The sequence below is a fragment of the Ixodes scapularis genome, unplaced genomic scaffold (assembly GCF_016920785.2).
Source record: "Ixodes scapularis isolate PalLabHiFi unplaced genomic scaffold, ASM1692078v2 PGA_scaffold1__304_contigs__length_218370807, whole genome shotgun sequence".
In the NCBI taxonomy this organism is placed as follows: Eukaryota; Metazoa; Arthropoda; class Arachnida; order Ixodida; family Ixodidae; genus Ixodes; species Ixodes scapularis.
The window spans coordinates 17285629-17308344 of NW_024609846.1; the positions used below are offsets into that span (position 1 = coordinate 17285629).

At 47.5% G+C, this 22716-nt stretch overlaps 3 protein-coding genes across 3 annotated transcripts in view; 1 reads left to right on the forward strand and 2 right to left on the reverse strand.

Annotated features, from left to right (window-relative positions):
• Positions 1-5613: 5613 nt before the first annotated feature.
• On the reverse strand, positions 5614-7466 carry LOC120850854. Its single transcript, XM_042290484.1, has 3 exons — positions 7282-7466; positions 6981-7198; positions 5614-5753 (listed from the first exon to the last, which is right to left on the reverse strand). Exons 1-3 carry the CDS (start codon positions 7464-7466, stop codon positions 5614-5616), a joined length of 543 nt encoding a protein of 180 aa, XP_042146418.1.
• Positions 7467-10020: 2554 nt separating this feature from the next.
• Positions 10021-11980, reverse strand: LOC115329804. The gene is made up of 8 exons (XM_042291056.1): positions 11910-11980; positions 11655-11841; positions 11543-11585; positions 11350-11390; positions 11012-11089; positions 10645-10701; positions 10175-10256; positions 10021-10073 (listed from the first exon to the last, which is right to left on the reverse strand). The coding sequence occupies exons 1-8, from the start codon at positions 11978-11980 to the stop codon at positions 10021-10023; spliced, it is 612 nt and encodes a 203-aa protein (XP_042146990.1).
• Positions 11981-16872: 4892 nt separating this feature from the next.
• LOC120850870 (plasma kallikrein-like) overlaps positions 16873-22716 on the forward strand; it is a 44603-nt gene continuing 38759 nt past the window's right edge. The window contains exon 1 of the mRNA XM_040223547.1: positions 16873-16945. Within this exon, the coding sequence (XP_040079481.1) occupies positions 16873-16945 (73 nt within the window). The remainder of the gene's footprint in view (positions 16946-22716) is intronic.

A 22716-nucleotide genomic window follows, 5' to 3' on the forward strand; every position in this document is an offset into this window, starting at 1 on the left:
CTTCGAGAAAACCTTCGCTTGCCCGAGACGTCCGAGGATGTTCTCAACCGAAGGTTAAATGTGACGCTCCCTCAGTACGACTTCGTTGAGGCGCGTGAGGTCTACGCAGATGCGGTAGCTTCCTTCTGTCTTCGGAACGACGACCATGCCCGCGCACCAGTCTGTGGGGCGGTCAACCTTGCGAATGACTCCTTGAGACTCTAGCTTCTTGAGCTCACCACGAACGACGTCATGCAGCGGGATCGGGACACCTCCTCGGCACGCTTAGAGCGAAGGGCTTGGCACCAGGTCGAAGCCGGATGACGTACTCCTCCTTTAGCTCCCCCAGACGGTCGAAAAGCCTGTCTCTCCGCAGCACCGCTGGGGTCGCCACATTGTCGACAAACTGAATGACGCCCAGCGCTTGTATTGCTGGGAAGCCGAGAAGAGGAGGGTGTTGTGAAGGCATGACGTAAATCTCCTGCACGGTCGACTTGTCCCTCCATTGCAGCGTTGCGGGGAACGTAGCCAGTACTTTCAGGGAGTGGTTTCCGGGGCCCGTGAGCTCAGCTTCTGGTGCACGAAGCTTTTTCGGTACTCCAGGGAATGAACTTGACACCACGGTCCCCTCCGCTCTAGAGTCCACTTCGAAGTTCACGTTGTGTCACGTTGCTGCTCGTGCTGCGGACGAATGGAGCTAAACGGTCCATGTGGAGAGAGTCTAATAGCACGGCGGCATTTTCAGTGCTGTCTGGTGCTTTTTTTTTTTCTGGGTGGAACCTTGTGATACAAGCACTCCACACAGCACGCAATATAGGCTGTCTCAGGTATTGACCCATCCTTGGAAATCAGTACATCCTGGTAAGCGAAGCCACGGTGTCGTCGAGAGAGAGGTGTCCACCATCATTGTAGCATCCTCGCACGATCTGCCAATGAGCTCCTCGTGGCACTACCCATAGTAGGCGGCCTCCTCCTTCATCGAGAACTCTCTTGAAAAACATGCCTTCTGAGAGTCCATACTCCTCGATATACTGCCTCTGCTTCGTCTCTGAGGGTTGCTTTAAGCTGTCCTTGATCACCTGTAATGTTGGATCCGTCTGCTGAGCTAACACCAACCAATTGTCGTCGGATAGCTCTGTAAGAAAAAGGTTTGCACCGACTGTGACATCAATCTCTTCAGGCTCTGACACAGGAGCTCTGTTGAGAGCATTGACGTGAGTTATTGTACCTGCCGGTCTATGTTCTACTTCAAACATGTCCTGTAGCCGCAGATACTACCTGCTTATACGTGGCACTAGGCCTCGCTTTGACAGCGTGGTTTGCAAGGAGTGGCATTCCGTGAGGAGAATGAACTCGATCCCCTACAAGTACTGCCAAAGCTTCTCAACTGTCCACACAACTGCAAATGCTTCGAGCTCGTAAGAGTGATGCCGCTCCTCATCTCACGTCGTGCGACGGCTGACCTACATAACCGGGTGCATCAACTTGTCCGCTTGCTCTTGTAACTGTACTCCTCCAAGGCCAAACTTGCAAGTGTCTTTGTGCACCTCCGTTTTTGCACCGTGTACGTTGACTGCTAACGTAGGCTCGCTCATTAGGCAGCTGGGCAGCTTCCAGAATGCCGCCTCCTGATCAGTTGTCCAGTGCCATTCCTCACCTCTATAAAGCAGCGTGGTAAGTGGCCTTGCTAACGTGTCAAATCCAGCCACAAAGCATTAAAAATAGGTGCACAGGCCGAAGAATTGTCGGAGGTCACGTACATTTGTAGGCACTGGGGAATTGGAGATGCCCTTTAACTTTGTTGGGTTTGATGCTCGTGATTGGTCCCAAGTGGTCGAGGTGATCCGTGTGGAATGGGAGTTCCTTCTTCTCGATTCAGTGGAGCATTCCTGGTTTTTTTTTCCCGTTGGTGTTTTACGGTACAGGCACCCCATGCACGCTGCGATATACTGGCAGACATAGCACTTCCTGCCCTCAAACCAGTACTTCTCTTGAAGTTTCTTCAACATCGCATTGATGCTGAAATTCCCAATGTCGTCGTGACATCGCCGGACAACTTGCCATCTCAGTGGCTTCTGCACTACCCAGAGCCTTTTGGCCGTGTTACCAAGCCCAATCTTTCGGAATATTACCCCGTCCCCGAGCTCGTAATCGTAGAGGTTCTGCTCAGGTTTCTGTGTCGTCTGATCTCCGCCCAGGAAGTCTTATGGCTCTAACTTCGGGTCGAGAGCCTGTGCTGTCACGATCCAGCTGCTGCTGCTCTCCACTGTCGTGGCCAAGATTTTCAAGGCATTGCAGGCTTCGGTCTTTTCTGCTCCTCGACATGGCAATCTGCTGAGTGCGCCGGCGTGTGGCACTGGGGTACCACTTCTATGTTCTATGCTGAACCTGAACTGTAACTTCAGTCGCCATTGGCCGAATCGTGGTGTCCAGTTCCGCTTGCTGAGTGATCCACGCAGTGTGTTGCAGTCGTTAGCAAAAAAAAGGTCAGGGCCTAGCGGGTACGGTTGTAGACGCTTCAAAGTTTAGACCACAGTGATAGTCTCGAGCTTGTAACAGTTGGTGGCATTACAAAGAAAGGGGGGGGGGGGGGGCGGGCGGGTTGCTTTGGACACAGTGCTCAGGGGGGTGTCGCGATACCCAAGAGGGGAGGGCTACTGCCTGCCCCGAGTGCCACTGACCGTAGTGACTCCACTGGTAAGAGTGATACTGCAGCTCGGCCCTCAAGGTTTGTCAGCTGACATAAGTGACAGGGTGCATTCTTCCATTTATCTGCCCAGGAATTTGCACTTCTTCAATTGGAGTGTGAGGTTTACGTTTCGGAGAACGTGAACTCTTCCCAGGCGCGCTAAACCTTCGTCGGAATCTTTTGACGACATCAACTTGTCGTCCATGCAGGCCATTGCCACTTTGTAATGCAGAGTACCCAGCACGACAGTCATCATTCTGTGGAACACGGTGGGTGTGTTCGTAAGTCCGAATGGCATGTGTAAGAATTTGTAATGCCCATCCAGTGTGACGAAGGCACTCTCTGCACGTGACCCGTCCGCAACAGGAACGTGATAGTGTCCAGACGCTAGGTTGAGCATTGTGAAGTAGCTTTTTCCTTGCAGTCTGTCTAGCTAATCCTCAATCAATGGAAATGGGTGACAATCCCTCTTGGTAACTCAGTTGAGTCCTCTGTAGTTGATACGGATTCGCTTTTCGTCACTTTTCCTTTTTTGCAAGGAGTAGTGGGCTTGCATATGGCAATGAAGAGTCCTGAATGATTCGTGCAGATTTCAGTTTGTCAACATCTTGATTTACCCGGTGACGCTGATAATACGGAAGTGGGTACGAACGAAGTGACACAGGTCTCGCATCCTCGACAGTGTCGATGGTTACCTCTGCCTTACTGGTCTCGCCAAGCTCGAAAACATCTTTCGCGAAGCAATCCAGATGATTGCTGAGCAAGTCCAGCAACCCTTCAGGCTCGTCCGACGTCACTTGCTCCCCAATGTGCAGTTCTGCCAAAGTAATCGGTTGGCGGGTCTTACCTCGTGTGCAGAAATTTCTCAGCTCGCTGTCTGGTTCACACGTTTCGCCACGCCACAATATCACCTTGAGCAATTCAAAGTTCATTCGTCAAAACATTCATGTCGGGGATCACTCCGTCCCCCTCACCACTGACTCCCAAGATGCAGGATGGAAAAGAGTGTTCTCTATTCCATGTCGTTCCGTTTGCCAGAGTTGTGCAGCACCGTTCATTGCCTCACGCATCGCCGTCTGTATGGTCTCTAGTGTCACTGGAAGTCGAAGGGGCCACAGCTGTCGTTCGGGGGCTGTCCGTGTGCATTCGGCAATTCTGCGTTGCCTCCATTAGGCGGTGTTCTGTTATTCGCCTCTGGCGGCTGTATCGAGACTTCAGGTACGTCCGGCAGGCTATTTGCAGTCCCTTGGCTCACTTCTTTGCTTTAGTTGACTTTGTTGCCGCCATGGTTTCTCGTTGAAGTGGCCCCTCTGGGTGCCTGCTGTACATCCTTCGTTCCCTTTCATGTCATGGTGAAGTATTTGGTGGCCAGTTGATGATTTGCTTCTCTTGGTGTTTATCATACTTCTGAAGTGCTAGCATTAGGGGTACCAATTAGCGATTTGGCTGTATTTAACTGTTTATTGGATTAAAACTTGAAAGGTTGCATTGAATAGGGGATTACATAAAAGTTGCGGTTATAGAGTGGTGCTGTGTTTCACTCGACATTGTCAGATTTAATATCCGCCTCGCTTCCTTTTGAGTACAAGAGAGGACGACCTCGATCTCCTGACTGCTGACACTCCTCACAACTTGCGCATCTTTTTAGCCAGGCTGTCCGACTCGAAATCCTGGACTAGAAGTCACGTGTTCCAACTCATACTTCAAAACATTCTCAACCAGCTTTGGAGGGTGTGGCGGCCAGTCGTCAAGTGTTAATGCACTGATGGTGGTGCAAACCACTCCCAAATCGACTTCAGTTCGCAGTGTCCCCCAAAACTTAGATGGCATTGCTGGAGCTAGCAAAAAGCTTGGCTCGTGCAAAATTGGTGCTAATTCATCCTACAATCCCAAGTTCAGTAAGTCGGGTTCATACTGTGCATCTTGCACTACCCTCTTGCGCTCCATGCCGTCTTCAATTGCGCCGTTTGTTGGAAAAGCGACAGAGCGCAGTCAGGAAAAGGCAGCTACCAGCTTGATCTGTGCTAAGGAAATGGTAGCAATGTTGTCATCTCGTCATGCCAGTCTTCTCCTTTTTTGTCTGCTGTTTTCATAGCTTGTTTACGTCAACCTCTTGTCCTGATATTGTACCATCCTGCGGTGGCACAGTGCCATGCCCCGTGTTTCCTTTGATGCTTCCCTTGGGTGTCATGCTGTGCAACCGCTTTGTCTGCAACAATCGTCTGCAATGTCGCTAGTTCAAGGAACTGAAGCGGACTTTCCGAATAGTGTATGACATGACGGTCAACACAGAAAGTGCTTTTTCCAGCAACCACCACAGGATGGCATAGAGTTCATAACTGATACCTGTTTCTTCATGACTATCAGTGTTTTCAAATAATGGTCTCAAAAAATATATGTGAATGAGACCAGGGGATGTTGAGTCGAGTCCCAGTGACGACGACCAGGAAGTCTATCAGCAAGTTGACCCTCTCTCGTCTTGATATAAGGAGCATATGGTCTTATTTCAATGCAATTCCAGGCGACCAGGTTACACTTTGCGACTGCTTCTATATTTACAATGCCTGGGGGCTATGCGCAGGGCCGAGCATTGTTTCCTTTGAGGCCCTGACTGTCTTAGCTGCCTGTCAGATCATCACCTTTTGCCCATTAATGACACTTTTCAACACCGCTGTCCAGTAATTTAGAAAAGAGGAAAGGGCATGATTGGGAGAGAGCTGATGAAGTGACAGACAGGAAAAGTCATATACTATATGAAATTATCAACTATATTTCAGTGGCTGTTTGTGAACAGCTCATCAGCAAGTGAAATATTTTGCCTGCAGATACCATACATAGCAGTTGCCTCAATTGAAATGCCCTTATCACAATAATTTCACATGCAATCATTTTTAGCAGAGTGTAAAAAGCATTTAGGTAAGGTGGAGTACAGTTTTATTGTGCAGTTAGAAACCCAGTGAAGGCTTCTGATGGGAATTCCTCCCGGATCCTCCCGACAACACAGGCTGGAAGGACACGCCTGTTGCGACGTCCCAGTCTGTGCCACATCCATCGAGCGAATTGTCTGTAGGCCACGAAACGCATCCTGGGAAATTGGTAAACAATGAAAACTGGTCAATTACCCTTGAAATTCAAACGTATGTAAAGTGGTAGGCAGAATGTGGGTGCCTCTCATTGTCACATATCTAAATTGCATAATTACAATACTATAAATGTGAGTGTTAGAAACTGCAGTAGCTACAGAGGTGTTTTTTTTTTGTTGTTTTTTTTTTTTAAGAATAGTGCATTTTGTTGGTGGTGACTAACTCCACTAAGAAATAGCAAACCAAAAGAGGATGGTGTGCTTCTAGGCAGCTCAGAGTTCTGTCTGTGTGTCATTGGGCAAATCGGTAACTGGTTGTGCAGGGGGGCTATGTTCAACAAATGTTTCGTTTCTCCTAAAAAGAAACGGAAGGAACGATGTCGTGTCTGATTGGTTAGAGGCTCAAACGCCAAAAGAGGGAATTTTCGTCATTTGAGCCTCTAGCCAATCAGACATGATATCGTCACTTCTGTTGTTTTTTTTTTAGGAGAAACGAAACATTTGTCGAACATAGCCCCCAGTTATCTTTTATGTTATATTGTATCTTTGGAATGTGACTTGGAGTCTTCCATTTTTTATTATATTTCCAGCAATGCATAGAACAGTCAGTACCTTTGCTCAAAAGATAATAAAAAATTTCAAACAATTGTATTTTGTTTGCTTTGTAAAAGTATGGTGGTTCACTGTTCTTTTAAAATATGAATAAATCCGCAAGGTGGAGATTGATGCGAAGTTGCGGATTACAGACTAGTGCATGTTTAAAATTTGCAAATCCAGTCTATTGAGTGCTTTGCTTCTTAGCTCGTGATGTGTTCGTGCATGATCTTGTTCTCTGGCGCCACAGCCACTCATGTGGAAACCTCCTCGCACTCAGTCACATTGGGTAAAAGTTAGAACGATTTCATGCTCTTGCAATATGGAATTTTGACAATTTTTTTAATGCAATCTGAGTCAGCCGCCCGTACACGTACCGCTGTTCCTGTGATGCCCGCGAAACCAGTCAAAAAGTCAAGCGAAATATCAAGTATCAAAATGAAAAACTGGGAAGTTGGGACACCAGAGAAGAAAATAAAGTGGTTGGGACGTCATTATGGCCATTACTGTACTCGTGTCAACTCCCGCGTATTAGGAGCCCCTTGCAACCTGTCTGCATCAAAGCCAGATTAACAAAGACAGAAAAAAGCATGCCGATCAGCGGCAGCTCTGTAAAAAAATATAATAATTTGAAACGAAATACGCACTTCTCTACCCCACGCGCCGGGTGATCCCCTGCCTCCTCCAGCGCCCGAAAGGCAACACGCAGCACGCCAGTCTGAAGACAAATCGCCGCATAGTCTGGGTGCTCGGTCACGCAGCCCACGGGCTGAGTAACGACCGCAGGCGGTATTTCGCGGCAGCAGACACACTCTCGTGATGTCGGCATGATGCTGCACCTTTTGCACGAGCACCTGTGATTAGAACGAGAGACATTAGATGACACCTACTTGGAGACCGCATATCCAAGTGGAGACATGAGACGCGCGTCACTTACCATGCCGTGGTGGTAAGTCGCCATGCGTCTGGATCAGGGCCAGGATCGGGCGGAGAGTCGTCGCGCTCATCGACGCCGCGCTCCCGTTCCGTCGGGGTGCCCGCGAACGGAACCAGTCCAACGGACTCGCTAAAGGCGAACATCTCACGCTCGATCTTGCTCAATCCGTTCTTCCAAGATGCCATCTTGGTCAGCGGAGGATGAAAAGAGTTCGCTCTCGGATGCGGCGCAACGCTGGCAACCATGGCAACGCTCGCTGAGGACCGAGCGAATCCGGAAACTTACTTCCCCATTAAACGTCACAGCCACGTGACGACCACATTACCGGAAAGACGGTGTGAGAGTTGAGAGTGGCCGCGGGGGGCGCATATTTAAATCTGTTTTTATTTTCTAAAAAGAAAAACTCGGGCACGTATCGAAAAACGGTTTTCTGTTCCATATTCCTCAGGCGGTAGGGATTAACTCCCACACCTATCGACCTGAAGTCCGAGAATTGTTGCACAGCCCCTTTAAGGAGAACACAAAGGCTATGGAAAGAAGGACTACAGGGAACACGAAGTTGATGTCACTTTTCCTGCTGTTGCCTGACAAAAGTAGATCCCCTGGGTTCGCTAAAAAGGTTACCTCGACGTGTGGAATCGGGTACAATTGTATTTTGTCGCACTAAACTTATGTACGTCATTGATTTTCATTAGACCTCCGAGTGGAGTTGCCCTTTAAGGTAGGTCTGCCTTTGCCCATGTTGAGGTGCTAAACATAATTACTGGCTACCTCAATTCTGTGTGCTGAGAGTGTGGTCATACTTATCGGCCAGAACTTAACAGGCTCCCTTGACGAGAAGTTTAAAAGTCACATAGCTGAGACGTCCATGTAGCCAGTCAGCTAAGGGTCGAAACCGTACGTGTTTGTTGCGTTTCCTTCAGACGTGTCCCAATTCAGAATAAAAGTCTTAAGATTCTTAGTAGTATGTACTAGCAACATATACGAAACACGCTTGTTGTCTTTGTTGAGGTGGAGTTTCTTTTACAGTATCAGTATTTATTTTCTTTTGAAATGCATCTTGCAAGTTTTTCATCAAGTTGCTGTAATCACCAACCCAATTTTTGTCAAACAGGAACGACCGCAGCTGGTAAGTACATGGATTTTGCGAGACCTACACCCTTTGCCTTCAAAATAATTATATGCGAAAAAAAATTCACAGCATTTGAACCTTAATTTACATATTGCTGTAATATAGAATGCAATAAAATTACGTACGTATACACCTTTTCCGCTTACTCTCGCCCCCGACCGCCAAGTAGGCATATCCGGTATGGGCGACGAAAAAATATCGGAACGTTTCAACCTCCAAATAGTACAAAAATAGAGAGGAGGCAAAACGAGAATGTGTGAGGGTTACGTTTATGTCCTAAATGCCTTCTATTGGTGTGGCGACGGCAAAACAATGTTTTCGCCCATACTGGAAGTGACAACAATTCAAGATGGCGGCACCCTTTCAAAAAAGGTCTGTAGCAGTCATTCTAAACATTGTGATATTGTTAGTCAGTTTCAAAGACACATGCTTTACAAAGTACAGAAAAAAGACCAAACACAAAAATTTCATATTAAAATGTTTATTGATTCGTTAGAAAGTCTTATGTTAGTAAAATCATGGTTTATTTTCAGTGGTTGCAGGTAGGAAAAGAATCACGATAATAACAAAACAAAAGTCATTGTAGCGTGCATACCATGTAAAGCTGAGAAAACCATGTGATCCAGGATGAAGCTTCTGGAATTGAACTAGTTCCATGAGTTTAAAATTTTGCCCACCTCTGTCTTCAAGGATTCATTTTCCAGAGCGTCTATTAGTGGGTGTTTTGCTTTCAGGTCCTGCTTAGGTGTAGAAAGTTCAACTTTAAGAGTTGTGTACTTTGATGTCTAGGCCAGTCAAGGCAGTAATGATGCAGTACGTGCGTATTTACCGAACTTGTTGATGGCTCGGAGGTGTCAATGTCAGCTGCACTGGGCTCGGGGAGCAGCTGGGGACAGAAAACATTGTAGATAAACAAAAATGCACATCCACACAGAAAGTAACCAATATTTCTATTTCTTATTTAAGACAATAATGTGGGCCTGGGACACTTTCATGTCTCAAACGTAGATATCAGCCAAAGATTAACGCTTTTGACCGGTTACAATTGAGCGAGCTGATGTCAGATCTGGCTCCTGAGAATCGCCATGCATTGCATCCAGCATTACTGTGCAAGAGCCATTTGTGGTAGCAGTGTATTTAGCATCTTAGCTGGAGGTGGTCTTCGAGAGAAACTTGAGCTCTTTGCGATGAAGCTGCTACATTCACTATGGTTGCATCTATGAACCCACTGAATCTACCAGAATGGTGCGAGTTCTCCCAGCATAAGTGATGACTGCGTACAAAACCACATTTTATTTGTAGCATAGTAATGCTATGCTTAAGATATTTTAGCTATAAGATACATTTGTTTGGGCATGAGATTTCATCACATTCCTCAAACCGATAAGACATCAGGAAAAAAAGTTCTCGTATTTGCCGGTATTATTTTATGACATATTTCTACAATGAATTGTTTATATTTTCACCTGCCTCATTGCCCTAGAAATTATCACACAACAGAAGAAAAGGAAGACGCCAGCTTTCTACACGTCTCTCTACATCAAGGTGATTGTTGTTCCTCTTATGAAGAAAAAAATTTTTTTCCCAGGTTAGATTGAGGGAATTTCCTAACTATGCTTGTTGATGGCAATCACAGCTCCATGGTGCGTATCCAGAAGCCCTATAAATGATGGGATCGGGTTAACTGAAGCTGCTTTTGGTGCTCTACTACTTGATAGATCATTATAACAACAAAAGTACTTTTTTTAGAAATATATGTACTCAGAGCCAGGCCGGTCACATTTTCGAGAATTTCCATTTCTTCCAGCTCACTGCAACTGGAGTCTGTTCGTTCAGCTACAACCTAAGGTAAATACATTTTAACACTGCAGTTGAAATATTACTCTCTAGGCACATGTGCCAAGATTATTGTGTAGAGCCAACCATTTTCAGACTGGGTGAATGGAACGTGGCTTGTCTAATAAACTTTAGCTGCGTCTTGGAGATTTCGTGTAGTACTGTCCCTTTTTTCCCCACTCTCCAGGGTTAAAGAGGTGAGTTTTGAACCAGCTCGCCTGCATCCTCGCTTCTCGCTCTCCATTTAAAATTCCTGCTCACCCGCCTCTGTTGCTGAGGGTTCGCCCTCAGGAGCACATTTCAGAATGGTACACGCTTCTATGTCCTGCTCAGGCACGGAACATTCAACCTTTAGAATTGCGCTTTAAAACAATCAATGTGCAATGTCTACTTACAGAACTTGTGGGTGGCTTAGAAACATCAGTGGTTGCTGCACTAGGCTTGGAGAAATCCTGGAAGAACGGTGGAGAATTAACTGAGGTATTTCAGTTCTGGTGGAAATGAAAACAGTGTAAACATGCATTAGTGCAGCTTCATAATGCTCCTAGAATAGGTTCTATACTAAATATATATCTAGGTTCCAACATGCTCTTTTGACTAATGGAGGTTCTGTATGTCCTGACTGATCATTGCTAGTTTATGTGAGCATATCGAGAGCAAAAGCCTTGACACGACAAAAGGTTAATTAGGCTGGTTTCTGATAACTACTGCTAGCTGATAGATGATGATAATTTGTCATTTTATTTGAAATATGTAACTCACAACTGAGGCAGTCTCATCTCCAAGAATCTCCATTTCTTCCGGCTCTTTGTAGCTGGCCTCTGTTGGCTCATCTACAACCTGAGTGCAATTGAATTTGTTGCAACATAGTCACGCATATAACTTATTCGTCACCTGTCATCATTACAATAAAATACTATTGCCACGTGCTTTTGACGGTTTCTTTTCTTTTTTAATTCATGCAGATATCATGAACCGATCGTGAGGATGATAAATGGCGTTCAGAACGAATTACATACATGGCACAGCACAAACTGCTTTTTCTGTGGAGCATTCACCCCGAGTGCTGAAATGGGCACCACTAATAACTGATATCTTACCCCTTCCACTTCCGCAGCAACATCCATGCACGCGCCCAGCCCTGCAAAGTAGATCACGCACTCAGGAACAGAAACAGCAGGGCGTTATGCCCTGGAAAAAAGCTACATGTACGTGGAGCTGTTTCAAAACTACCTTAACACACTACAAAAATAAGAATAGTTTATTTTTCATGCCGCGCATAAGGCTACATACGGTGGCAGTCATTTCCATCGTTGACGGCGATTGATCCCGTGTTCTGTAATAATAAGAACTGTAATGTAATTATAATTCATATGAAGTGCGAAATTATACAGATATCGTTTACCTGAACAGGCAAAGCCATGGATGGAACCGCATCACTTTTCAGGCGACAACCACCTGAACCGCTCGTGTAGAGGTCCGCAGTTTTGAAGTGCACGGAGCACACCACGCTGCACTTCGATGGCGTCCAGCCGCCGCCGCGACCAACGGCCCAAATCCATTGTTTGCGTAGTTTTGCGACCGTCGGAAATCTAAGAGAATTGTTGATCGATTCCTGCTACCCCTAAAACTATCTGTGTGTATTATGCCAAGAGCTTACCGGTGAAAGGTAACTCCCGCCGAGGAAAAGCCAGTTCGATTGTGGCAGCCGACCACGCTACAGACGCCCATCCCGTACCCGGTGGAAATCAGCGTCCCGGCGGCAGGCCGGGCTTTCGTTTTCTGAACCGCCCGCCTCAAACGCTTGTCAGCGCTTGCTTGCTTCACGTCTAGCCCTCTGGCCTTCAATCTGATAAATCCTACCGGACGGAGCACGCGCAAGCCTGCAAGGAATCGTTCTATAATCAACCATCCATCTCGCACGTGACATGTCACGCGCACCAATCGCCAGTGAGATCTGAGGTCACGTTGGCCACAACATCGTTTAAACTTTTTATGACTAGGCTTCACCAATTTTGCAACGTGCCCTCTCCTAGTACTTCTAACCTCCTTAACTGGTTACTACGAAACTCATTTGACGCAACGTGAATGTTTCTGTTTTAGTCGACATACATTAGAACTTTTAAACAAAAAAAAATTGTTTTAACATTTATCTAATTCTTTGTAAAGAAGTATGTTGGTTGTGTACTAAACTGAACCTTGGCCTGTCTCAGCTTCGTTGTGTACTAAACTGTAGCTTGGCCTGCCTCAGCTTGGTTTTATTTCAACATGGCGGCGACAATCCTTCTCTGTGCATTAAGGAGGTTCTGTGTGTGCTTTGTCGTGCTCAGTCTATTTTCTGTGCATTGGGCGTTCTGTTGTCCACCTCCTGTAATCCACATCACCCGTAAGCATGCTGTCGGAGTATTGTGTGCCCGCCGGAAAGAATATACAGTCTTCTCGAAAGCAAGGCTGTTAGTAGGGCTGCTCGGATCGTGGCTCGGACGTCGTCGGCTCCCACGAACTGCGTCCGCGAGCCTCAGGTCGTTTGCTTGGTTCCTTTATGTTTCCGGTGATGAATCCCCCAGCCTTGGCCTTGGCCTCATCCCCAGGACCTAGTTGGTGAAAAAAAATCTGCGACAACGCGGCGTCTTTGGAATGCGATTACTACGATCAATAGCTCTTAAAACCTCAGTGGCCCCCCCTCAATTGTGAGCTCTGTATGTGTGTGCAGGCGTTGTAAAGAGAGCTTTCCGGTGTGAACGCTCTTACCTTCACAGTGTGCAAACTCTTCGAATGGTTATTCAACAGGCGGCACTGCGAGACGCGCGCCTTCGGCGTTGCTTCAAATCGCAGTGTGCTTCTCGAAGTGGGCACTTGCACTCCTCTACGTACAGTCGGGAGCACTGATCTCAATGACAAGTGCTGGATCCCGCTTCCCGCTTCCGCAAGTGAAGCCACCGGACGCAACCTCGCTGGGATACGATTTTCGGTTTTGCTAACCTTTCGCTGCGGTTTTCCAGCGTGCTGTAGACACGTTTCCTACTCGTTCGTCGTCATTCGCCGAAGACGTTTTTTGAGACACTGTGTTCTTGAGACTTGCCGTTGTGAACACGTGGAAAATTTTACGAAAGCGCAGTGTCGCAGGAAAAAGGCACCACTCGTCGAAAGCAAGGGTCTGGCGGCGTGTTCAAAGCTTCCTTGGCACGCCAAAGTGCCGCGTCTCTGTGCCTTCGTTCGCTTGGATACCGACCAAGAATCGACGCCGTGTGGATGTGTTTTGCGAGTGCAATGTGCTTGAAGCCGTATCAAAAGGTACAACTCGTCGAAAGCAAGTGTCGCCGGTCTCGCGGCGTCGTCAAAGCTTCCTTGGCACGCCGAGTGTTGCATCTTTGTGCCTTCGCACGCTCGGATACCGGTCAGAATTGACGCCGCACCAAAGTTGTGAACGTGTGTCGCGCGTAGATGCCTTTAGATCATTTATATATATCGGCAACGGAGTTCTGGATCGTCCAGCTTTTCAGGTGAGTTGCAATCAATAAAAGGGGGTAAATCTGTACGTGTTCTCATGTGCTATTAACCATGCATGGCTATGTTCCAAATCTACTCTAATGGATTATGTGGGAGACGAATAGGGCAACACTGTGGAGCAAGGAGGGTTTTCAAAAGCAAAAGTACAAGAAGGCGGGAATGAAAATCTTTGAAGCGCGGCCGATATGGTCGTGTGCAATCTGTTGACCAATTACAATTAGGCGAGCCGCAGTCAAACGTCAAGTGCAATTAAGTAAGTTGATAATAAGCCAGCACTGATCAGTGCTGAGGAGCTGTTGTGCACGGTATTGTGTAAATCGCTTAAGACGTACCTTCCCCCCATCTTCCGTCGCTACTGGAAGCTGGATTAAGCTCGTTTCTAAACCGCGAGGGCTGAGTAAAGTAAGACGCTGATCCAGAGGCACATACAGCTTCACGCACATTGCACTCGCTAAACACATTCACACGGCGTCGGTTCTTGGTCGGTATCCAAGCGCGCGAAGGCACACAGACACGGCACTTCGGCGTGCCAAGGAAGCTTTGAACACGCCGCCAGACCCTTGCTTTCGACGAGTTGTGCCTTTTTCCTGCGACACTGCCCTTTCGTAAAATTTTCCGCGTGTTCACAATGGCGATTCTCAACAGTACACAGAGTCTTAAAAAACTTCTTCGCCGAATGACGACGAACGAGTAGAAAACGTGTCTACAGCACGCTGGAAAACCGCAGCAAAAGGCTAGCAAAACCGCAAATCGCATCCCAAGCGAGTGAAGTCCGGTGGCTTCACTCGCGCTGCAGCAAACAAGTGGCGAAGCGCGATCCAGCAATTGTCATTGAGATCAGTGGTCGGAAGCAAAAGTTTGCGGGGCACGGGAGCGCTTGCCAAAATGCATCGCCGCGCCGTCCGACGGCGCGCCGCCGTATTAGGGAGCCGCGCTTTGCGCATGCGCGCTTTTCGTGCTCGCTATCATGTCTCTTTCGCTCGTTTCTTTCCGACGCACTTCGCTGGCTGTCATGCTGCGCGTCTGCTTCAGCCGCCGCGCTTTGTGGCGCAGCTCGCGGGGGGGCGGGGGGGGGGGGGGGGGGTATCTAGGCGCTTTGTCATTCAGCACGGCTGCTGAGGCAGCTGAAGAGGACGCGAAGCATGACAGCCAGCCAAACGGCTGGCTGTCATGCTTCGCAAACGGCTCCGGTTACCAGGAGTGAGTCGCACAGAAACGAGCGAAAGAGACGAAGGGCGCGCAGCACGAAGGGCGCGCATGCGCAAAGCGCGGCTTTTTAATGCGGTGGCGCGCCGTTGCACGTCGCGGCGATGCATTTTGGCACGCGCTCCCGTGCCCCGCAAACTTTTGCTCCCGACAGTACATAGCGTGCAAAGCTGTCAAAGGCACTGAATTGGTGCGCATAAAAATGCAGAAGAAAAAAAAAGTGTTCTTCCGCGCGTTTCGTGGACGAGTGGTACCAGGCGCTGCTTTGGCGGTACCGACGTCTCGGCGGCAGTAATTCAAACCCCACTGCCGCGAGGTTTTTTTTTGTTTTTTTTTTTTTTTCTGCTTTTTTAGACATATTTTTTTGCAAGATTGTGCGCATTGCCGAACTGTATATTTAAAACCCTTCTTTCTTCTTGCTTTTTATTTATAAGTCGCCGAGAGGCCGCTTTTGTACCATCTGCTCTGCCGCTTTGCAAGTGTTATTTGCCTCCTGCACCGAGTTATATTTTGCTTTCGTGCAGCGTGGAATGAGGAATCTCACTGATTCCTCATTCGACCCCAAAATATGCCTTGCCCCAAAATTTATAATAGGACGTTAATCGACAATAGTTGTGGCCTGAACAGTTTATTTTGAAATAGCTGTCAAAGGTAGGAATCCCCCTCTCGGGGTACTTGCGATGCACCTTTAGGCGAATCGCATTGTGCGTGAATTGGGCATGCTTGACAGTCCCCGTGCTCGAAACTTCTACATGGCGAGGTCTTCGCTTCAGGACGCCACCTTGCCAGATTGACACTGCGCCTTGTACTTCGCGACAGTACGGGCGCACACTCCGGTGTTGTTACTGACCGTCTCCAGGACTTCACGGCCGACTTCTCCGGGAAACGCGTTCTTGTACTCTCGCACACGTTGGCGATCGATCTGACGAAGCTTTTGTGGGCACCGCCCAAAGGCGTTGCACCTGCACCGAAGCTACCACTATTTTATTATTTTTCGAACGCTCCCTGCTTCTTCATTCCTCCGCCGACCTAAGTTATCGATTCGCGCGCGTGTATATCAGAAATTCGCTGGCCTTGGACACTGAACCCGGATCCAGGTAGCTGGGTGGAACGATCATCACGATTGTTATCGAACCCATGGCGCCAGCTGTTCCAGTTTCTTTTTTAACACATTAGATACACGTAAGCTTAATGCTCAGCTTCTTCAATTATCCGGCATGCATGCGCCGCCTGGTATTTATGCACCATCATCTTAGAGTGAAATTGCTGCAGTAATCGCTTCATGGACCAAAAAGCAAACAAAACAAATTATACAATTTGTGATGCGATAATTGTTTCTGAAACGTTCATTAAAAAATGTCATGGATTTTTTTTCTTTTTCTTTTTTTTTGTATATCGGTTAGAAAACCAAAGCATTCATTTTATAAACATTACATATATAAATTGAAAAACAGTCAAAATAATTAGGTTTCCATTCAGAGAATACGTCAAAGGCGCATTGTATTTTTTTTTTTATTTCGTTGCTGAGCCATGACAACTCCATGGTTAATTAGCAAGAGGCAGTTGAGTTGGTTTCTTGCGTTGTTAAAATTTCGCAACTTGTAGATGGGCGTACGCTGGATGCGTCTTCACGTGGTAGGTTGCGTACTCTGTCAGCTGCAACTCCCTGTTTATTTCCTTCTAATATTCATTGTGGCCTTTCCTAAATGTCAGTTGTTCACCTCAGTCTTTTATTTTTATTCCTTTGCGCTCGCCTTGAGTAAACCAACGTTATTTGAAAGACAAGTGCCTCAGGTCACGACATTTAACAATGACAAAACAGACAAACAGTTTCATGTAGAGCTGTTTGCTTAAATGAAAGGGCAAAGCGTGCTTAAAGCCCCGCGCCTTTCGAGAGAAGTCGTGAAATGAAAGACAACGTATTGATCCTGATTATTTTCTACTTAAAACACAACTCCGCATCTTCTCCTCGTTTAACCGGTATGTATATAGCATGCGCTAATGAAATGTAATTCAGATGTAGCGCGTTTTCACCGCTAGAGTTATGCAAATCATTGTAAAGTTCAAGATTATATAGCTACATTGTGCTTAATATGCTATACTCAACGTATTTCAGCTGGATATTTTTGTGATCTAGAATGAAGACCCCCAATAGGCCAAGTCGATGTGGTAATTCCCTATAAGTATCTTGCAAGCAAGTTCAACTCAAAATTATTTTTCCTAATTAGGAAAATGTTCTTGACATACGGTATAAGAGGCCGGCACCATCAAACATTAACACTGGAATTTTGTACATTTTCTAGTTTCGCACATAAATCTATTGTAACATATGGTCACGATGCAAGGCGAATAAATAAGAAATAATTAACTGAAACAAAAGGTTTTATCGGCGAACTCTTGCTAAACAAAATATAAAGCCACCACCGAGACAGACGAAAAGTGGGCGGTGATTTGTCCGCGTAACAGTAAGCGAGAGAAAGCGAATCTTCTAGAAGTCCGTGACCAAGCGTTGCTTTTCGGCCCTGCGCGTTTCATTATTCCTCCTATTAAAAGCGCATCGTCCCAATTCAACGCGAAAGGAAAACAAAAATGACTATACGCCGTTCCATTAGGGTCATAGCAGAGAGGGTAAAAGAGAAAAAAATGCACTCCCCCTCACACCCCGAATGTCGTCGGCTCCGCCGAGTGGGCTGTAGCTAGCGTCCGGCTGGCGTGCAAACCCTGTTTAAAATCGCGTCATTTTGAATCTTTCAAGCGCAGATGAGCAGATTTTGGTATGCCAGTTGTCGTGTAATAATACACTAGATAAAAAGACTCACAGGGTTCAATTGCGCTGTCACCTGCGTGCAAATACAAAAAATAGGGAAAACTGTGTCAGATTGGCCGGTCTCTTTGGCGAAAAGTAAATCCGGTTGCTGCACCTTTTTGACTATAAAAAGTTCCTACTAGCGTAGGCCTCCAGGGACCATGAGTGTAAGTCTGAAATAATAAATAAAACGTGCTCTCCTGCGCAATACACGCAGTAGTTGAGGGTAGTACTGCCGGCTGACTCAACTGCTATTTACAAGAAATAAACAGAAATAAATAAACGTTTAATGTGGCGAACTTGTGCCAAAAATATAGAAGGAAACAGAAGAAAGCAGAGCGTCGCGGGCGTCGAAGTAACGGAAAAAAGATATGCTAGTTGATCATTTAGTAAAAAAGAACAACAGAGAGCTATAGGCTGATTTTGGAGTAGCCACAACTATTCTAAGAACGCGAACCACTTCACAACGGCAGCCACGAGCGAGAGTTCGATGTTCGGTAGAGACCGCCAATACAGCCCAAAGATGGAGAACGGCAACCTCCCAGTTTGTCGCCTGCTAGCGGAGTCGGGCGCGTGCCCTCTCTCTCGTTTTACCCCGCTGAACCCACTGAACTTCTCGGATGTGTGGAGAGGGCGCTACGGTCGAACAAAATGGTGCCGCCCAGAGAGCGCTAAATGGAATGGTCTATAGTCGGTTACAAGTTAAGAAGGTAGCAGAAGCCCCTCCCCTAAGCGTGATGCGCCCGCTTCACACGCCTTCGCAGTCGAGAAAATAGTTCGCTGAAAACGCCCCTTCTGCTTCAATGGATGGATATTGACTACAGAGAGACCTTGTAGCGGGCGGCAGCTGCCCCACCTAGCCGAGGCAAATTACTCGCTCCGGAAGGTTGACGTAAAAAGACGGCTTCAGTGCTACGAAAATCTTTACTTTTATAATTACTGCACTTATGGTTCTTGTTTTTAGCGTGATAACCTTCCTACTCAAATTAGGTACATTCCGTATATTTTCTGCGTTTGCTAAAAAAAATGCATTTTGGAAGTTCCTGCGATTCGCGTTTTGAGAAATCCCAAGTCGCCTTTCCTTTTCCGTTATGAATCCCAACGTGGAGACAGCGGAATGCGATTCCTCCGATTCTTCTTCGTCAAGAGAGTCTGGTGGAGCCTCGCCGCCTACGCCAAGGCGCCTCTACAAGAAGCATAAGAGCGGCGATGTCCTCAACCGAGTTGCACGGCAGCTGATAATGAACGCGTACGTTTAGGTGCGACACGAACCGCCCGCCAAGCCCGGCCTCACTGCAGAGGAGTCGTGCATCAAAGTCAGAAAACTGCTTGGCATTCGCATTGGCAACTCGAGATTAGGAAGCAGGCGAAAGAAACCGAGGGACAAGTTGTGACACCTTCTCGGAAGCGCCCAGCAAGTGAAGGCAAGAGGCGGCGTAAAGCCAGGTACGGCGACTTCACGTTGTGCGCGTTGAGATCGTGCGTCCACCGTTTCTTTCGACGGAACGAAATCCCTACGGTCAAGACGATAACGGCCGAAATCGGCGCGAGCACTGAACTTCACTCGTTGAAGGCTTGGACTGTGCGTCCCCTTCTCCACGACATCGGATTCAAGCATGACAATAGGAAACCAAACTCGCGGTTGATTGAACGAGAAGACATAGTCGCCTGGCAGCAGAAGTACCTGCATGAGATCGCACGTCACCGACAAGATGGTCGGAAGATCTTCTACTTGAAAGAGACGTGGGTGACGGCAGGGCACACTGTCTCAAGTGTGTGGTTAGACACAACCGTGGTGTCTCGACTGGCCTCAGGCAGCCATCAAGGAAGGGTCAGCCTCTTATTGTCACCCACATCGGCAGCGATGAAGGCTTCGTCGACGGCTGCCTGGTCGTGTTCCGTGAACAAGAGACCGGTAATTACCACGAGGAAATGGATGGCGCCCGCTTCGAGAAGTGGTTCGACGGTGTCCTCGACAAACTACCGACAGGAAGCGTTTTCGTCATGGACAACGCTTCTTACCATTCACGGCGGTTGGAAGCAGTGCCGACGACGAGTTCCCTGAAGGACGACATCCGACAGTGGCTGACGCCTAAAAAAATTTCATGGGACCCCAAGATGGTGAAGAAGCAGCTGCTTGACATTGTGGCCTTGGTGAAGCCACAGCACCTAAAGTATCGTGTGGACACTGCTGCCGAGACGGCTGGCTGCACTGTGGTCAGGCTCCCACCGTATCACTGCGAGTTCAACCCCATTGAACTGATATCGGCGCAGATCAAAAACGGCGTTGCTGCCCGAAACACGACGTTCAAGATTGTCGACGTGGGGAGACTTCTCAACAAAGAAGTTGACAAGGTAACCACTGACAACTGGATTAATGCTGTCGGACACGTTATTGACATTGAAGCAACGTTCCGACGAGGTGGTTCCACAAGTGCCCTCATCCAGCCCATCGTCATCCAGCTGGATGGAAAGGACACCCCATTTGAGAGCGACCTGTCTGGTGTCGAGCCCCTTGACGAAGCTTAAGGCCACCATTATGGAGAAAGCGTGGAACATCTGGGAACACAAAACAGTCCTTTTAAGGACCACTTATATGCTTTGAAATCGTATTGTTGTTCTTGACCACCACTAACCTCCCGTGTCTCATGTAGTCATGCTTCTCTGCTCGTTGCCGTATAGCATTTCGATATGCAGCCCTCAGAACACTTTTTATTTTTGTTTCGATAATGTCTAAGCTGGTCTATACATTGCACTGTGCCATAAATCACCAGTATAAATTTCAACTTCACAAACACAAAAGTTTGCAGCCCATCTACGGCAAAGACATCAGATTCCGTATTGACCCTTCCCGCTGTCTAAACATCTTTGCTACGCAACAAATATAATTTTGATTGCAAATAAGCTCTTTTTTGTCTAAGAAAAACGACACAACAGATCACTGCCAGTGCTCTGTTTTAAAGCATAAATGGAACGTCTGTGGCCATTTACATGACTGAGGCCTCTGGACATAACAAAACCACGTGTTAGCACAGCGGAGAGCGAAATCGCATTACCAGTGCTCTGTTTCGTAGTCTAAAGGGAACGCCTATGGTCATTCACATGACCGAGGCCCCTCTGAAAACAACAATAGTGTGTGTCAGCAGTGTGGGCAGCTAACCCCTACTGCCAGTGATCTGTTTCGAAACATAAACTGGACGTCGGTGGGCGTTCACACGACCGAGGCCACTCTGAGTACAACAGTAATGTGCGTCAGCACTGTGGGCAGCCAACTCTAACTGCCAATGATATGTTTCGAAGCATAAACTGGACGTCGGTCGCCATCCACACGACCGAGGCCACTCTGAGAATAACAATAACGTGCGTCAGGACTGCGGGCAGCTAGCTCTAACTGCCAATGATCTGTTTCGAAGCATAAACTGGACGTCGGTGGCCATTCACATGACCGAGGCCAATCTGAGAATAACAGTAACGTGCGTCAGCACTGGGGGCAGCTACCTCTAACTGCCAATGATCTGTTTCGAAGCATAAACTGGACGTCGGTGGCCAATCACATGACCGAGGCCACTCTGAGAATAACAGTAATGTGCATCAGCACTGTGGGCAGCCAACTCTAACTGCCAATGATCTGTTTCGAAGCATAAACTGGACGTCGGTGGCCATTTACATGACTGAGGCCACCCTGGGAATAACAATACCTTGTGTTAGCACAGTGGAGAGCAAAATCCCAGTGCTAGTGCTCCTTTTCGAAGCATAATTGACAGGTCGAGAGTTCCCTTGAGGTCGACGGCCATTATGACTATTGGGTTGCACTTCGGCGAGTTGGCTAACACCTCGTGGTGGATGAGGAGCAGGCTGCCCTGTAAGCCGAAGTACGGTCTGAAGGGGTGTGGCATAGATTTCTTGAATTTAAGAGGCGCCATTGTACTCGCTTGAGATATATCGTAAAAACAGCACGGTTGCTTGACGTGAGGAAAAGTCGGCTACAACATTGATGAAGGATTGGTGGGAGGACGGGGATCTGGGGAATGCCAATGCCAGTAACTGGGCCTAGTTCAGTACGACTGAAGCTTGATATCGTCCGTCTTGCAGAAACGCTGTGATGAAGTGAAGCGGTTTTCTATAGAGACCTTAGTTTTGAGCCTACCGGACTAGTGCAATGTAGAGGATTAAATCAAACGTTTTTAAAGCCGATAAGAACCACAATGCACAGATTGCAGGCAGGCTTGTTGCCGAGGGTTAAGTTGTGAAGTACCGAAAGGTTTTTGTGTGCTTGGGTGGCTTCTAAAGCTGGTTTAGAATGGATGGAGGTATTTCTGGGTTTTGTGATGCTGTAGTCTGTAACAGGCGTAATCCCCTTTTCCGTTGGTGCTGCTGTAGTGCCCCCATCAGCTGGCCCACAGGTCAAATATATAGTGCACGTCACGATTTGGGGTCCCTTCGCGCACCCGGATCAAGTGGTTCGCCTCCTGGAACGCCTGGGGATGTACTGTTGGAGCGGAATTGTAGGATTAGTCAAACGGGCTGCTAAGACGTTATCCCATACGACAAATCATGCAGAGCCCTTTGAAGGCTGAGGTCTAAGGCTTGCAACGAGATCAGATAGGTATGTAGTCGTTTCCCACTGGCGGTGTGCACTCGCCATACCCGTCGGCTTGGGGAGCCCCACGTTAACCCTTAGCTCTCAGGCCCGAGCCCGCTGTACTTGTAATAATTTTGCACCAATAACGCGGATAACGAGTCCATCTTGTCCAGTCCAGAACCATTTCAAATTTGCCTGATGGCTCCTTATCCAATTCCAGGTCGTGAACTTTAATAGCAGAGGGGCGTGAAATTCATTTTCTTTTTTTGTTTAGAGTGCATCTTGTCTTGCAATGTATATCTAAAAATGATGCCTGCGATAGTGTTTAAGTAACGTGGCTCGGAAACAGGCTTTCTGTGCGGT

Bases quoted from the DNA above. Each gene is read 5' to 3' on its own strand.
- LOC120850854 (XM_042290484.1), bottom strand. From the start codon at position 7,466: ATGGCATCTTGGAAGAACGGATTGAGCAAGATCGAGCGTGAGATGTTC. The intron at 7,199-7,281 runs GTAAGTGACGCG...TTCTAATCACAG, and splicing joins CGACTTACCACCACGGCATG to GTGCTCGTGCAAAAGGTGCA. The intron at 5,754-6,980 runs GTTTCAAATTAT...CCAATTTCCCAG, and splicing joins GGTAGAGAAGTGCGTATTTC to GATGCGTTTCGTGGCCTACA.
- LOC115329804 (XM_042291056.1), bottom strand. From the start codon at position 11,980: ATGGGCGTCTGTAGCGTGGTCGGCTGCCACAATCGAACTGGCTTTTCC. The intron at 11,842-11,909 runs GTAAGCTCTTGG...CAATTCTCTTAG, and splicing joins GCGGGAGTTACCTTTCACCG to ATTTCCGACGGTCGCAAAAC. The intron at 11,391-11,542 runs GTATGTAGCCTT...TCTACTTTGCAG, and splicing joins CGATGGAAATGACTGCCACC to GGCTGGGCGCGTGCATGGAT.